The sequence below is a fragment of the Myxocyprinus asiaticus genome, chromosome 16 (genome assembly GCF_019703515.2).
Source record: "Myxocyprinus asiaticus isolate MX2 ecotype Aquarium Trade chromosome 16, UBuf_Myxa_2, whole genome shotgun sequence".
NCBI classification, from domain to species: domain Eukaryota; kingdom Metazoa; phylum Chordata; class Actinopteri; order Cypriniformes; family Catostomidae; genus Myxocyprinus; species Myxocyprinus asiaticus.
This window is the reverse complement of record NC_059359.1, coordinates 23,066,768-23,081,760: the sequence shown is the minus strand read 5'-3', so window position 1 is coordinate 23,081,760 and position 14,993 is coordinate 23,066,768. Positions and strand designations below refer to the sequence as shown.

Here is a 14,993-nt window from a genome sequence, read left to right as displayed (position 1 = left end):
AATTCCAGTGGGTCAGAAGTTTACATACACTAAGTTAACTGTGCCTTTAAACAGCTTGGAAATTCCAGAAAATGATGTCAAGCCTTTAGACAATTATCCAGTTAGCATCTGATAGGAGGTATACTGAATTGGAGGTGTACCTGTGGATTTATTTTAAGGCCTATCTTCAAACTCAGTGCCTCTTTGCTTGACATCATGGGAAAATCAAAAGAAATCAGCCAAGACCTCAGAAAAAAAACTGTGGACCTTCACAATTCTGGTTCATCCTTGGGAGCAATTTCCAAACTCCTGAAGGTACCACGTTCATCTGTACAAACAATAGTACGCAAGTATAAACACCATGGGACCACACAGCCATCATACCGCTCAGGAAGGAGACGCATTCTGTCTCCTACAGATGAATGTAGTTTGGTTTGAAAAGTGCAAAGCAATCCCAGAACAACAGCAAAGGACCTTGTGAAGATGCTGGAGTAAACAGGTAGACAAGTATCTATATCCACAGTAAAACTAGTCCTATATCGACATAACATGAAAGGCTGCACAGCAAGGAAGAAGCCACTGCTCCAAAACCACCATAAAAAAGCCAGACTACAGTATTCAAGTGCACATGGGGACAAAGATCTTACTTTTGGGAGAAATGTCCTCTGGTCTGATGAAACAAAAATTTAACTGTTTGGCCATAATGACCATCGTTATGTTTGGAGGAAAAAGGGTGAGGCTTGCAAGCCAAAGAACACCATCCCAACCATAAAGCATGGGGGTGGCGGCATCATGTTGTGGGGGTACTTTGCTGCAGGAGGGACTGGCGCACTTCACAAAATAGATTTTTTAAAATTATGTGGATATATTGAAGCAACATCTCAACACATCAGCCAAGAAGTTAAGGCTCGGTCGCAAATGGGTCTTCCAAATGAACAGTGACAAGCATACCTCCAAAGTTGTGGCAAAATGGCTTAAGGGCAACAAAGTCAAGGTATTGGAGTGGCCATCACAAAGCCCTGACCTCAATCCGATAGAAAATTAGTGGGCAGAACTGAAAAAGCATGTGCGAGCAAGGAGGCCTACAAACCTGACTCTGTTATACCAGTTCTGTCTGGAGGAATGGGCCAAAATTCCAGCAACTTATTGTGAGAAGCTTGTGGAAGGCTACCCAAAACATTTGACTCAAGTTAAACAATTTAAAGGCAATGCTACCAAGTACTAACAAAGTGTATGTAAACTTCTGACCCACTGGGAATGTGATGAAAGAAAAAAATAATAAAATAAATCATTCTCTACTATTATTCTGACATTTCACATTCTTTTTTTTTATCCCCTTTTCTCCCAATTTGGAATGCCCAATTCCCACTACTTAGTAGGTCCTCGTGGTGGCGCAGTTACTCACCTCAATCTGGGTGGCGGAGGACAAGTCTCAGTTGCCTCCGCTTCTGGGACGTCAATCCGCGCATCTTATCACATGGCTCGTTGTGCATGACACCATGGAGACTCCGAATGTGGAGGCTCATGCTACTCTCCGCGATCCACGCGCAACTTACCACGCGCCCCATTGAGAGCGAGAACCGCTAATCGCGACCACGAGGAGGTTCCATGTGACTCTAACTTTCCTAGCAACCGGGCCAATTTGGTTGCTTAGGAGACCTAGCTGAAGTCACTCAGCACATCTTAGATTCGAAATCGCAACTCCAGAGGTGATAGTCAGCGTCAATACTCGCTGAGCTACCCAGGCCCCGACATTTCACATTCTTAAAATAAAGTAATTATCCAAATTGACCTAAAATGTGGAATGTTTTCTATGATTAAATGTCAGGAATATTGAAAAACTGAGTTTAAATGTATTTGGCTAAGGTTTTTGTAAACTTCTGACTTCAACTGTAGATCAGCACTTTGATTAAGAACATGACTGATTAATCTAGTGTTAACTTTTTGCCTTTAGTTTTTAGGGGTTTTGGATTCTAATTCACCCAAATATAACTTTTTATTTTAATAAAACAAGATTGCATCTGTACATGAGTGGATGGGTGTTACACTATAAAATGCAGTAACAGATGCGGGGAGACGAGAGTAGCGGAAACACAGAGACATTTATTGACAGTTCTGTATATAAAAAAACAGCAAATTCTGAAATTCAGACAGCGACAACCACAAATTCTCCGCTCCAGCAACGAGAACCCGGAAAAAAGTCAATATGCACCCGAGTGTCCGTGAACGAGATAACACAGCTCACAAACAACCATCTCCCATCGCACTACCCAGCCATGAAGCACTCAATATATAAACAATATATAGGTAGGGTTTACTATGGAGTCAATATGCTGCAATGTATGTTGTAAATGAAACCCAAGAATTGAGATCCTTTTTTTTAATCTGTAACAGACTTTTGCCATCAATTCTTTTGTAACAGAAGTTTCACTTTGCGGAAAGTATTTTTTCTTTGCGATGCTCCTTTTAATGTTTGTGGCACCTCTTTCTCTCTATCACTTAAAACTAGGGTGTGCAATCTTTTCCAGAAGCATTTTTTGTTATACTGGTTGAAAGTCTCTTCACATCCTGATAGCAATCAATAATTTAAGTGGTCTAAATGTAAAAAATAAATAAATAAATATAAATATATATACACTACAGTATACTTCTCATCTCTAGGAGACAGAATTTATCACCTTCCTGAGCGGTATAAGATGCCTTTCGGTTTGTGTGTTATTCCTGGTTGCGGTCGTTATCTCTCGCCTTCTGATGGTCACGATCGCTGTCTTTTGTGTCTGGGCGCTACCCACGTGGAGACAGCATTCATGGATGGATCATGTACTCATTGTGAGAACATGACCATGGCAACGTTGCGGTCGCGGCTTGCCTTCATAAGAAAGCAAGCCACCCCAGCGGCTCCCCGCCTCGGTCCTTCTACCTACGGGTATGAGGCCAGCGCAGCTAGCACTGGGGGCGATTTGGGGACCCCAATGGGACCACCTCCGCCGGGTATCCCCCCGTGGACCTCCCATTCCCCAGCACGCTCGTCTGCCCTGATCGGGCTTCCGGATGAGTTCGCCGGCTCGTCTCACAGCGAGTTCGACCTCTTGTTCGGAGCCCGCAAAGGTGATGAGCTCTCGAGCGCAGCATCAGAGAGCAGGCTCGTCCAGTCGGATGCGGAAGCCTCAGCTGGGCTCCCCCCCTCGGGTACTGTCGCCCAGTCACAGGCTGACAAGGAGATGACGGACATGCTTTCCTGGGCAGCCGCGAGCATCAGGCTAGAGTGGAACCCTCCGCTCTCCCCTGAACCCTCGCGGCTCAATGATTGGTTCCTGGGCTCGTGGTGCCGCTCACAGCCATGCCCCGCCCCAGTTCCTTTCTTCCCGGAAGTGCACGGGGAGCTGACAAGGTTGTGAGAGGCACCTTTTACTGCCTGGTCCCGATCTTTCAGCTCCCCCGCCATCACAACCCTCGATGGTGGGGTGGCTAAGGGCTATTCGGCGATTCCCCCTGGTGGATAAGGCGCTAACAATGCAACTATGTCCGCAGAGCACCGCCACCTGGCGCCCAAAGCTCCCGTCCAAGGCCTGTAGGTTTACGTCGTCCCTGTTGGCCAAAGCCTATGGTGCCGCTGGACAAGCCGCCTCCGCCCGGCACGCCATGGCTCTCCTGCAAGTCCATCAAGCCAAGGCGCTAAAGGAACTGCACAAGGGTAGTTCCGCCCCAGGATTGATGCAGGAGCTGCGCTCGGCAACTGACCTCGCTCTCCGGGAGACAAAGGTCATGGCGTAGTCTCCCGGGCGGGCGATGTCCACCTTGATGGTCCAGGAGCACCACCTTTGGCTCAACCTGGTCGAGATGGGAGAGACCGACAAGGCATGGTTCCTTGGCGCCCCCATTTCCCAGGTTGGCCTGTTCGTCGACACCGTCGAGGACTTTGCCCAGCAGTTCTCGGCGGTGAAGCAGCAGAAAGGCTTCAAAGCACCCCTGAGACGGGCGACCCAGGCACGACGAAACCTGCTGCTCTGGAGCTGGTAAGTAGACCACTCCATCCCCCAGTGGAGGGCCGGGAGGAGAATCTTATGTTACCTTTTCATTTAATTTTGCCACATGCCCAAGTGGCTGTGGTACCCAAGAGTTCAGCAAAAGAGCGGTTTCCTTGTTCCCTGGGTCACATACCCGGTGCGCACAGCCATCATCACGGCCACCATCCACCATTTCATTTTGGCAGGTTTGGCGCTCCAGCGGCGGTCTCCCGCCCCTGCGTGCCCAGCTGTGGCACAAATCCGCCCCTGATGTGACGGTCTCCACGGGTCACGAGGACAGGCCTCTTCCTCCCCTGTCCCAGGCTGTTCCGGGGGTTGTCACAAGGCGCCAGGTAAGTGCTTCGATGTCTCTGAACTCAGCACGGCCACAACACGGCTCAGCCCCGCCACAAGGGCTTACCCGCCGGTACGTCCGACGAGATTGTCCCCTTGGCCCCCTTCGCCTGGAGCTTGGACGCGTGGCTTGCGCTTTCCAACCCGTCGCGATGGCTGGTCCGGACCGTCCGACTCGGCTACGCGATTAAGTTAGCCAGGCGTCCGCCCAGGTTCAGCGCCGGTGAAGGGCGAGAACGCCGCTACCTTGCACGCGGAAATCGCTACCCTCCTATGGAAGGGTGCGATGGAGCCTGTTCCTCCGGCCGAGATGAAGAAGGGGTTTTACAGTCCCTACTTCATTGTACCGAAGAAAGGAGGTGGGTTGCAGCCAATCTTGGACCTGCGAGTACTGAACCGGGCTTTACACAGACTCCCATTCAAGATGCTGAATGCATTCTAGCGAGCTTCTAGCATCAAGATTGCTTCACGGCAGTAGACCTGAAGGACGCATACTTCCACATCTCGATTCTACCTCGACACAGACCCTTCCTGCAGTTTGCATTCAAGGGTCGGGCGTATCAGTACAAGATCCTCCCTTTCGGCCAGTCCTTGTCCCCTTGTGTCTTCACGAAGGTCGCAGAGGCAGCCCTTGCCCCGTTAAGGGAATTGGGCATTCGCATCCTCAACTATCTCGACGATTGGCTAATCCTAGCTCACTCTCGGGATGTGTTGTGTGTACACAGGGACCTGGTGCTCTCGCACCTCAGCCGACTAGAGCTTCGGGTCAACTGGGGAAAGAGCAAGCTCCTCCCGGTTCAGAGCATCTCTTTTCTCGGCTTGGAGTTGGACTCAGTCTCGATGACGGCGCGCCTCACGAACGAGCACGCACAGTCGGTGCTGACCTGTTTGAAGGTGTTCAGACAGAAGACAGCGGTTCCACTGAAACTGTTTCAGAGGCTCCTGGGGCATATGGCATCCTCAGCGGTGGCCACTCCGCTCGGGTTGATGCATATGAGACCGCTTCAGCACTGGCTACAGACTCAAGTCCCGAGATGGGCGTGATGTCGCGGGACACATCGCGTGGCCATCACGCCGGTCTGTCACCGCCTCTTCAGCCCATGGACCGACCTCACATTTCTACGGGTAGGCGTTCCCCTAGAGCAGGTCTCCAGGCGCGTCGTGGTTATGACAGACGCCTCCAAAACGGAGGCTGGACGGGCCCGCGGCCACGTTGGCACATCAACTGCCTTGAGTTGTTGGCAATTCTGCTCGCCCTGTGGAGGTTTCGGCCATTGATCCAGGGCAAGCATGTGTCAGTTCGGACAGACAACACAGCAACGGTGGCATACATCAATCGTCAAGGCAGTTTACACTCCCGTTGTATGTCACAACTCACCCGCCGTCTCCTCCTCTGGAGTCAGCAGCACCTCAAGTCGCTGCGGGCCACTCACATCCCGGCAACCTCAACACTGCAGTGGACACGCGGTCACGACATGTTACCTTCAGGGGAGAGTGGAGACTCCACCCTCAGGTGGTCCAGCTGATTTGAAGTCGATTCGGGCAGGCACAGGTAGACCTGTTTGCTTCCCAAGAATCCTCCCACTGTCCGCTCTGGAACGCCCTGACCGAGGCACCTCTCAGTATAGACGTGCTGGCACACAGCTGGCCCCCTGGACTACGCAAATATATGTTTCCCCCAGTGAGCCTACTTGCACAGACCCTGTGCAAGGTCAGGGAGGACGAGGAGCAGGTCGTCCTGGTAGCACCCTACTGACCCACCCAGACATGGTTCTCGGACCTCACGCTCCTCACGACAGCCCCCCCCCGGCGAATTCCCCTGAGGAAGGACCTTCTTTCTCAGGGACAGGGCACCATCTGGCACCCGCAACCAGACCTCTGGAATCTCCATGTCTGGCCCCTGGATGGGACACGGAAGACTTGAGTCTCGTGGTGGTGGACACGAGGCGGAAGACTTGAGTCTCGTGGTGGTGGACATGATCACTCAGGCTAGGGCCCCCTCTACGAGGCGCCTGTATGCCTTGAAGTGGCGTCTGTTCGCTAAGTGGTGTTCTTCCCGACGCGAAGACCCCCAGAGATGCGCAGTCGGATCGGTGCTTTCCTTCCTGCAGGAGAGGTTGGAAGGGCGGCTGTCCCCCTCCACCTTGAAGGTGTATGTAGCCGCTATAGCGGCACACCACGACACAGTGGACGGTAAGTCCTTAGGGAAGCACGACCTGATCATCAGGTTCCTGAGAGGCGCCAGGAGGTTGAATCCCTTCAGACTGCACCTCATTCCCTCATGGGACCTCTCTGTAGTTCTTCAGGGTCAATGGAGAGCCCCCTTTGAGCCCCTGCATTCAGCTGAGCTTAAGGCACTCTCCTTGAAGACTGCCCTCCTGACTGCGCTCACATCCATCAAGAGGGTAGGAGACCTGCAAGCATTCTCTGGACGTGCCGCCCCGGCAGGACTACGAGACCATTCTACCAGGAGTGTGGCAGCCTCCTGGGCCTTGAACAGTGGCGCCTCTCTAACAGACATTTGCAGAGCAGCGGGCTGGGCAACACTCAACACCTTTGCGAGGTTCTACAATCTCCGGGTAGAACCGGTTTCATCCCGTGTAGTGGCAGGCACAAGCAGGTAAGTCCAGGACAGCTGGCTAGGTGTATCACTTGCGCATAGCACCTTTCACCTCCCCTGAGCTGAAGACGTGCGCTGTTGACTCCCAGTAGTGTTCACAAACTGTGTTCCCTGGATGACTTCCTCTGAGTCCTGTGGCAGACGAGTTTTCAAAGAAACTCGCTGCCAGCTCAGTGCATGTGCTAACTAGCCCTGTATTGGGGTAGGTGCTCCGCATGCGTTGGTTCCCCCTAGGTAACCACATGCGATGTATATCTTCCGCTAATTCGTTTCCCTGTTGGTAAACTGCGTCTTCCTTGGGCAGAGGCCCCTCTTCCCCAGTCACCATGTTTGTAGAAATTCCTCCCCTGTAGGGTAGGACCTACCATGGGACTTCTCCACATGACATACTTCCGACAAAGCTCGGCAAGACCATGTGATGTATTTCCACTCAACCCCCCTCCCCCCCCCGGGCAGGGTGTGTTCTCCGCGGTGTCTTCCCTTTGGGAGGGACACCCCCCCCCGACGTAGACCTGGTGGCCCCAGTCAGTTAACAAATTTCACTTTTTTTTTGGGGAGAGGAAAAAAAAAGAGAGGATAAGAGGCCACGACTTGGCTAGCCTGTCTCTATATTTTGGGCAGTCGACTTGTCCCCGAAGGGCCGTTCAACACTCATAACAGCGTTGGGGGAGGTTACGTGTCGGCCTGGTGCGCTGGCTACGAGGCACACAGTGGTCTGCCAGTCACATACTGCCAGTTCACGTAACACAGTTCAGCCAGTTGTGGCGTTTCGTATAGGGACCCCTAGTGTCACGACATCGACACAACGTCGAGTGAGTGACAGATAGGGAATGTCCTGGTTACTTGCGTAACCTCCGTTCCCTGATGGAGGGAATGAGACGCTGTGTCCTTCCTGCCACAACGCTGGACTACCCGCTGAAATGGCCGGGACCTTGTCTCGGCTCCTCAGCACAAAACCTGTATGAGTGGTTGCATACCAGCTCCTTTTATACCCGTATGTTCAGGGGAGTGGTATGCAAATACCACTAGCCAATTTTCATTGGCCTTTTTTCAAAGACCAGAGGTGTTTCGGGCTCCCAAGAGCGACCCCTAGTGTCACTACATCGACACAACGTCTCGTTCCCTCCATCAGGGAATGGAGGTTACGCAAGTAACTAGGACGTTATGTTGTACTAATAACAGCTTCTTACACTGAATCAAACAACACTATGAAACAGTGTCAGGTGTTTTGATCAGACAGGTTACATTAAGAACTAATCAAGGATTTGATGGCACAAACACATACTTCCCATTATGTAACTAAGAGTTTTTAAAAACCTAGTTAAGGTGAAAAAAGAAGACTGTAACATCAAATGACACAGGCCAGTGATATTAGCTAAAAAGCTACATGGAGCACAAAAGCAATGTAACCAGGATTTTCACCATAAAAATTAGCTTTTTTTCAGCTTGGTGGTGATATTCTTGGTTATTAATTAGAGAAAATGAGACAAACCTTAAATAACAGTGAAAGTTTTCTGCTGATCGCCTGTTTTGAAGTTAGCGGGCATCATGGTGCATGTAAACTGCGCATGCTCCTTGACCTTGTGAATAAGCCACACCCCACGTGATGTCGTCAGACTCAAAACTCCACCCCATGTCAAAACAGTGCCACATGGTGAAGCGCAAAGATAAATGAAGCGCAAAGGGAAAGAGGTACCGCGAACATTAAAAGGAGCATCGCAAAGGAAAAATACTTTCCGCAAAGTGATACTCAAAGAAAAAGGAGTGTTGCAAAAGAATTTATACCAAAAGTCTGTTACAGATAAAAAAAGTTTTGTTTACAACATACATTGTTTTTTGCAATTAAACACAGCTTTGTCTTTTGCAATACTTTATTTTTTTGCAAATATATCAGGCAGTATATTGTCTCCATAGTTTACCTACCACGTATTTGTCCATGTTGTCATTGTTGTTGAGGAAATTAGCTCATCAACCCATGAGAGCCCAAACACAGTACAAGCACTCCAATAGTAGGTAGGCAATTGGTCGATGTTGTGATTGGCCGCTGCAGCTGCTGTAAACAATCACGGGATTGGTTGCTGCTGTAATCAATCACGCTATGGGTCTGTAGTCATTTGTGCGTTCGGTGAGAGTTTAGGCAGTTTGACATGAATAAACCCCTACACAATGTTAACATAAACTATGCTCAAAATGAATTTGACTGGCTTCTCTGTTTCGTTTAATTCTTTCATGTTGACCTCGATGTGTCTGAATACTCTTTCAGAGCAGTCAGTGGCTTTTTAAAAGAGCTTATTGTATCAAAAAAGAAACATTGATTACCCAAACCCAAAAAGTAAATGAAGGACAAATAGTTTAAAGCTAAAGTGTTTTATTATTGTACCTCTAGTGTCACCAATTGGAACTGCAAAAATAATGTTTCCAAATGGGTTTCTTGAACACTCCTGCCATCTCCCATTGGTTAAACAAACAGATAGTCATGCCATTGGTTGAGCCAGTGTTGCTGTTTTGGGCTGATTGGGATGCTCAAACAAACAGAGCAGTGTTTTGAAAGTGCCACGGTGTTCCTACATATGGCTTACTTATAGTTGTCTCTGCACATAAGCTGAGATACGAGAGAGTATTTTAACATACAAGATGTCACACTTCAGCTTTAAGATGGCTGCTACAGCTGAGAATGTTGATCCTCATGTAGAGTCAGTTGTAGAGGAGCTGAGAGCTGTTAAAAACAGCGTTGGAGTCATTGGCAACATGAACTGAGCCGCCCACAGCAGATGCTGATGGAGAGCAATACTTGATTAATGATTGGGCCAGAATGAAATCACACAGCAAGATAAAGTGAAAGCTTGATATTGCGGAAATGGTTGAAGAAGGTTTATGTGTTAGTAAGCAGTGATTTATCCCCAGTGATTTACAGTACACATATTACAAGGACAACCTCTGTGGCACAACCAGGGTTTGTGCCTTGTTTAAGGACACAGAGGTGGTTTTCTCTGTAATTCTTTTTAGTTTTTGTTCATACTGAAGTCAACATTAATCATTTCAGTTTTGTTTTTTTGTTGTTTTATTTTAGATAACAGAAATATTTTTACTATTTTCTTGGTAATCATTTTAGTTAAAGGTGATGTGTATAATTTTGTCAATGTTGAAATACCACTATTCCAACTTAAAATGCATAGACAACTGTAAGTAGGTCATTTGTAGATTGATTTCCCAGAAGTGCAAACATTGTGGCATTTTAAACATTGCTCTGTTTGTTTTGGGTATCCCAACCAGTCCGACATATGATTTTTTTGGCTCAGCCAATAGCGTAATTTAGGCCAAGACTATCTGTTTGGTCAACCAGTGGCAGAAGGGGGGAGTATTTGGGAAATGCTGAAAACAGTCCATTTGCAGTTCCATTTGGTGATGCTAGTGTTGCTGAAATGACATACCTCAACTTTAACAAACTTACAACCTTTTGCTTACCGGCCAAAATCTTATACCACAAAGCCAGATCACCCATTGTTATCTGACTATACTATTGTGTATAGTTTTTTTTTATGGTTCCTGTGTAACAATTTTATGTTTGTTTCCCTTGTGTGCATGTAGACTTCCTGAAGCGGCAATTAGAGCAATACGTGCGGAAATTGGAGGTGCCTGTTAGGGTGGTACGGATGGAGCAACGGTCAGGTCTGATTCGTGCCCGATTGAAGGGGGCGTCCATCTCCACGGGTCAGGTGATTACCTTCCTGGATGCCCACTGTGAGTGCACCACCGGTTGGCTGGAGCCTCTGCTCTCTCGCATCAAACTTGACAAGTAAGCACTTCAAGTCCCAATATGCAACGCTCTAAGCGGTTGATGGTTGATATTTAATTTCTTGAAGATTTAGACAATGTAAAGAGGTGAAGCACAGCAGAGAATATATCTCATAAGGCACATGGAGATTCATTCACTATGAATAATATATCTCTGTGAGTATGTGTATGGGGGTTTGTTTTGGTTCTCTACTGATAAAACACTAACCAGAAGTGATGTTGCCTACTGATGTATCTCCTCAAACTTATAACCCCAGTGGGTTTAGCCCCAGCCATGAGTAATGCGTTTTTTAGATGACAGTTCTACAAAATGCATCTCGAGGCCCCTGTGTTCTGTTCCATTCTGTTGCTCGCTGTCCAGCTGTTTTTGAACAGTGTGGTGGATATGACATAATCAGCCAAATGAACAATGGCCATTGTGAAAATATGTACATTTTCACATCCCCACTTTATTTCTACACTAAAATAAATATTTTGTGGTGAAGTAAATACAGTATAGCAGAAAAGATTAAGTACTCTCTACATTGAATAAGTTAATGCGTGATCTCAAAATTATTATGTAAATTCAACATTTGTACTCAATTCAAGTAAAAATGAATGCCCTAGCTTATAAGTAAATATTATTTATTATCAAGTCAAGTCAAGTGAGCTTTATTGTCATTCCTCTATATGTAGAGACATACAAGGGGACGAAATGTCTTGCCTCGCAGGACCACGGTGCTACATATATAGACATTACGCATAGACCTATCTAGCTTATACAGTGTATCCGGAAAGTATTCACAGCGCTTCACTTTTCGCTGTTACAGCCTTATTCCAAAATGGATTAAATTCATTATTTTCCTCAAAATTCTACAAACAATACCCCATAATGACAATGTGAAAGAAGTTTGTTTGAAATCTTTTCAAATATATTAAAAAAACAAAAATCACATGTACATAAGTATTCACAGCCTTTGCTCAATACTTTGTTGAAGCACCTTTGGCACCAATTACAGCCTCAAGTCTTTTTGAGCATGATGCTACAAGCTTGGCACACCTATTTTTGGGCAGTTTCTCCCATTTTTCTTTGCAGGACCTCTCAAGCTCCATCAGGTTGGATGGGGAGCTTCGGTGCACAGCCATTTTCAGATCTCTCCAGAGATGTTCAATCGGGTTCAAGTCTGGGCTCTGGCTGGGCCACTCAAGGACATTCACAGAGTTGTCCCGGAGCCACTCCTTTGTTATCTTGGCTGTGTGCTTAGGGTCGTTGTCCTGTTGGAAGATGAACCTTCGCCCCAGTCTGAGGTCCAGAGCGCTCTGGAGCAGGTTTTCATCAAGGATGTCTCTGTACATTGCTGCATTCATCTTTCCCTCGATCCTGACTAGTCTCCCAGTTCCTGCCGCTGAAAAACATCCCCACAGCATGATGCTGCCACCACCATGCTTCACTGTATGGATGGTATTGGCCAGGTGATGAGCGGTGCCTGGTTTCCTCCAGACATGATGCTTGCCATTCAGGCCAAAGAGTTCAGTCTTTGTTTCTCATGGTCTGAGAGTCCTTCAGGTGCCTTTTGGCAAACTCCAGGCGGGCTGTCATGTGCCTTTTACTGAGGAGAGACTTCCGTCTGGCCACTCTACCATACAGGCCTGATTGGTGGAGTGCTGCAGAGATGGTTGTTCTTCTGGAAGGTTCTCCTCTCTCCACAGAGAAATGTTGGAGCTCTGTCAGAGTGACCATCGGGTTCTTGGTCACCTCCCTGACTAAGGCCCTTCTCCCCCGATCGCTCAGTTTGGCCAGGCGGCCAGCTCTAGGAAGAGTCCTGGTGGTTCCAAACTTCTTCCATTTACAGATGATGGAGGCCACTGTGCTCATTGGGACCCTGAACCCTTCCTCAGATCTGTGCCTCGATACAATCCTGTCTCGGAGGTCTACAGACAATTCCTTGGACTTCATGGCATGGTTTGTGCTCTGACATGCACTGTTAACTGTGGGACCTTATATAGACAGGTGTGTGCCTTTCCAAATCATGTCCAATCAACTGAATTTACCACAGGTGGACTCCAGTCAAGTTGTAGAAACATCTCAAGGATGATCAGTGGAAACAGGATGCACCTGAGCTCAATTTTGAGTGTCATGGCAAAGGCTGTGAATACTTATGTACATGTGATTTTTTTTTTTTTTTTTTCTGTTTTTTATTTTTAATAAATTTGCAAAGATTTCAAACAAACTTCTTTCATGTTGTCATTATGTGGTATTGTTTGTAGAATTTTGAGGAAAATAATGAATTTAATCCATTTTGGAATAAGGCTGTAACATAACAAAATGTGGAAAAAGTGAAGCGCTGTGAATACTTTCCAGATGCACTGTATACTTTACATATACTTTCAACATATACTTTCAACATACACTTTACAGACAAATAACACACATAGTGCAACAGTACAGAAAAACAGTGCAAATTAAACATTCAGGGCAAAAAATACAGGACATTAAGGGCATGAGGACGTTAATACTTAATATACACAGGAAATGTATATAGGTGTAAACATAAGTGTTTCCCTGGTGAGCCTGGGTAGCAGCGAAGATGTTAAAGTGACCAGTGTGTATAAAACTGAGAGAGAGGGAAGAGAACACCCTCACAGTATTGCACATAAGAATTGTAAACAGTTCTTATCGTTTGTTATCTTTACAATGTGTCATCATGTATCTATACTAAAGTATAAAACCTTGTCGTATTTATTCACAAATTTAGTAAAGTTTACTGGTAAATAAAATAAGAACATTTTAGTTAACTTTTTGAAGCTGGTGTTCCTAGCATGCAAAGGGCTTGAATAATTAAGGAGATTGAATGGTTTCACTGTTTGCAAGTTTATTCACACCGTTTTTATTGTTGATTTTAGTTATGTTTGGTAAATTCTTTTTTCTGTGAAGTCTGAAGTCAGTTTTATACTTAAAAAAATTATCTGTTTATTGTTACCGCTATCGTGTTTTGTTCACCAAGTGTTGATGTCTGCGTGCGCAGATTTGAACCTTGCTTCTATTGCCATTAATGCAAGGTGATGTTGGCTAGTTGACTACATAGCATGCAATAAGCTTGTCTGTGAAAGGATTCTGTTTGTCATGTGCTAAATGATTAAACATGATTATAAGGTAAGTAAAACATGTTGAATGTTCATATAAAATGTTAATTTAAAATTTACTTAGTTCATTTAAAGGGTTATTTCACCCAAAAATGACAGCTCTCTCATAATTTATTCACCCTCATGCCATCCCAGATGACTTTCTTTCTTCTGGAGAACACAAACAAAGATTTTTAGATGAATATCTCAGCTCTGTAGGTCCATACAATGCAAGTGAATGGTGATCAGACCTTTGAAACTCCAAAATGGAGATAAAGTCAGCATAAAAGTAATCCATCAGACTCCAGTGGTTTAATCAATGTCTTCTGAAGCAATCCAGTTTGTTTTGGGTGAGCATAGACCAAAATATAACTTTTTTTTTTGACAGCAATCTTCTTGACAATCAAGATTTCAAGCTCGATTACACTTCCTATAGCGCCATCTAGCACTCGGTGCATGCGTCAAGCACTAGGAAGTGTAATCAAGCTTGAAATTATAATCGTGCCTCACATAAATGCGGTCACAAACACAAAATGTTACACCCAGCATGTGCACACATGCCTCTCATTTCTTTTCTCCATTTTGTGGTGGAACAAACCAGTCATTTTCAGACACACTTTTTGTCCACCCTTTTCTATGTTGCTTTACAGAGAGCAAAGAGATCAATAACTCTTAAAGCTCTGTTTATTCCCAATGCGTAGCTACATTTCTGTAGTTTGGTTTCACCCCAGGCTGCATTTGCGTCTGAATTTTTGAACATGTAAGCTGTAGAAATTTTTTTTATCTGGTTTTTATTCTTTGAGTACAAGAGAGTTTCCCTCTTCCTATGAAATATTACACAAATATGCAAATAAACATGCCCACATACACATGCTGATTCTCTGTGTTGTCTTGCCTCAGGCGGCCCTGTTGGGGAATCATTAGTAGACGAAGCTCCCGTCTGCTGAATTTAGGAAAGAAGTGTGTGCCTGCAGGTCTTCAGCTGTTGAAGTGTGTGTGTGTGTGTGTGTGTGTGTGTGATCTATCATCATTGGCAGTGTTAGCTTCACAGTGGGCTGCTTTGTGCTGATTGATTAGAGAGGTTTAGAGAGATGTCCCCTCTGATTTGTGTCTACATCTGTTTGAGTAAAGTGAGG

At 46.3% G+C, this 14,993-nt stretch overlaps 1 protein-coding gene across 3 annotated transcripts in view; it reads left to right on the top strand.

Moving 5' to 3' along the window:
- The window catches only part of LOC127453910 (polypeptide N-acetylgalactosaminyltransferase 1), a 148,929-nt gene that overhangs the window by 119,811 nt on the left and 14,125 nt on the right, over positions 1-14,993 (top strand). For all 3 annotated transcript variants that reach the window (XM_051720678.1, XM_051720679.1, XM_051720680.1), the window contains one exon: positions 10,549-10,756. In XM_051720678.1, the coding sequence (XP_051576638.1) occupies positions 10,549-10,756 (208 nt within the window). The remainder of the gene's footprint in view (positions 1-10,548; positions 10,757-14,993) is intronic.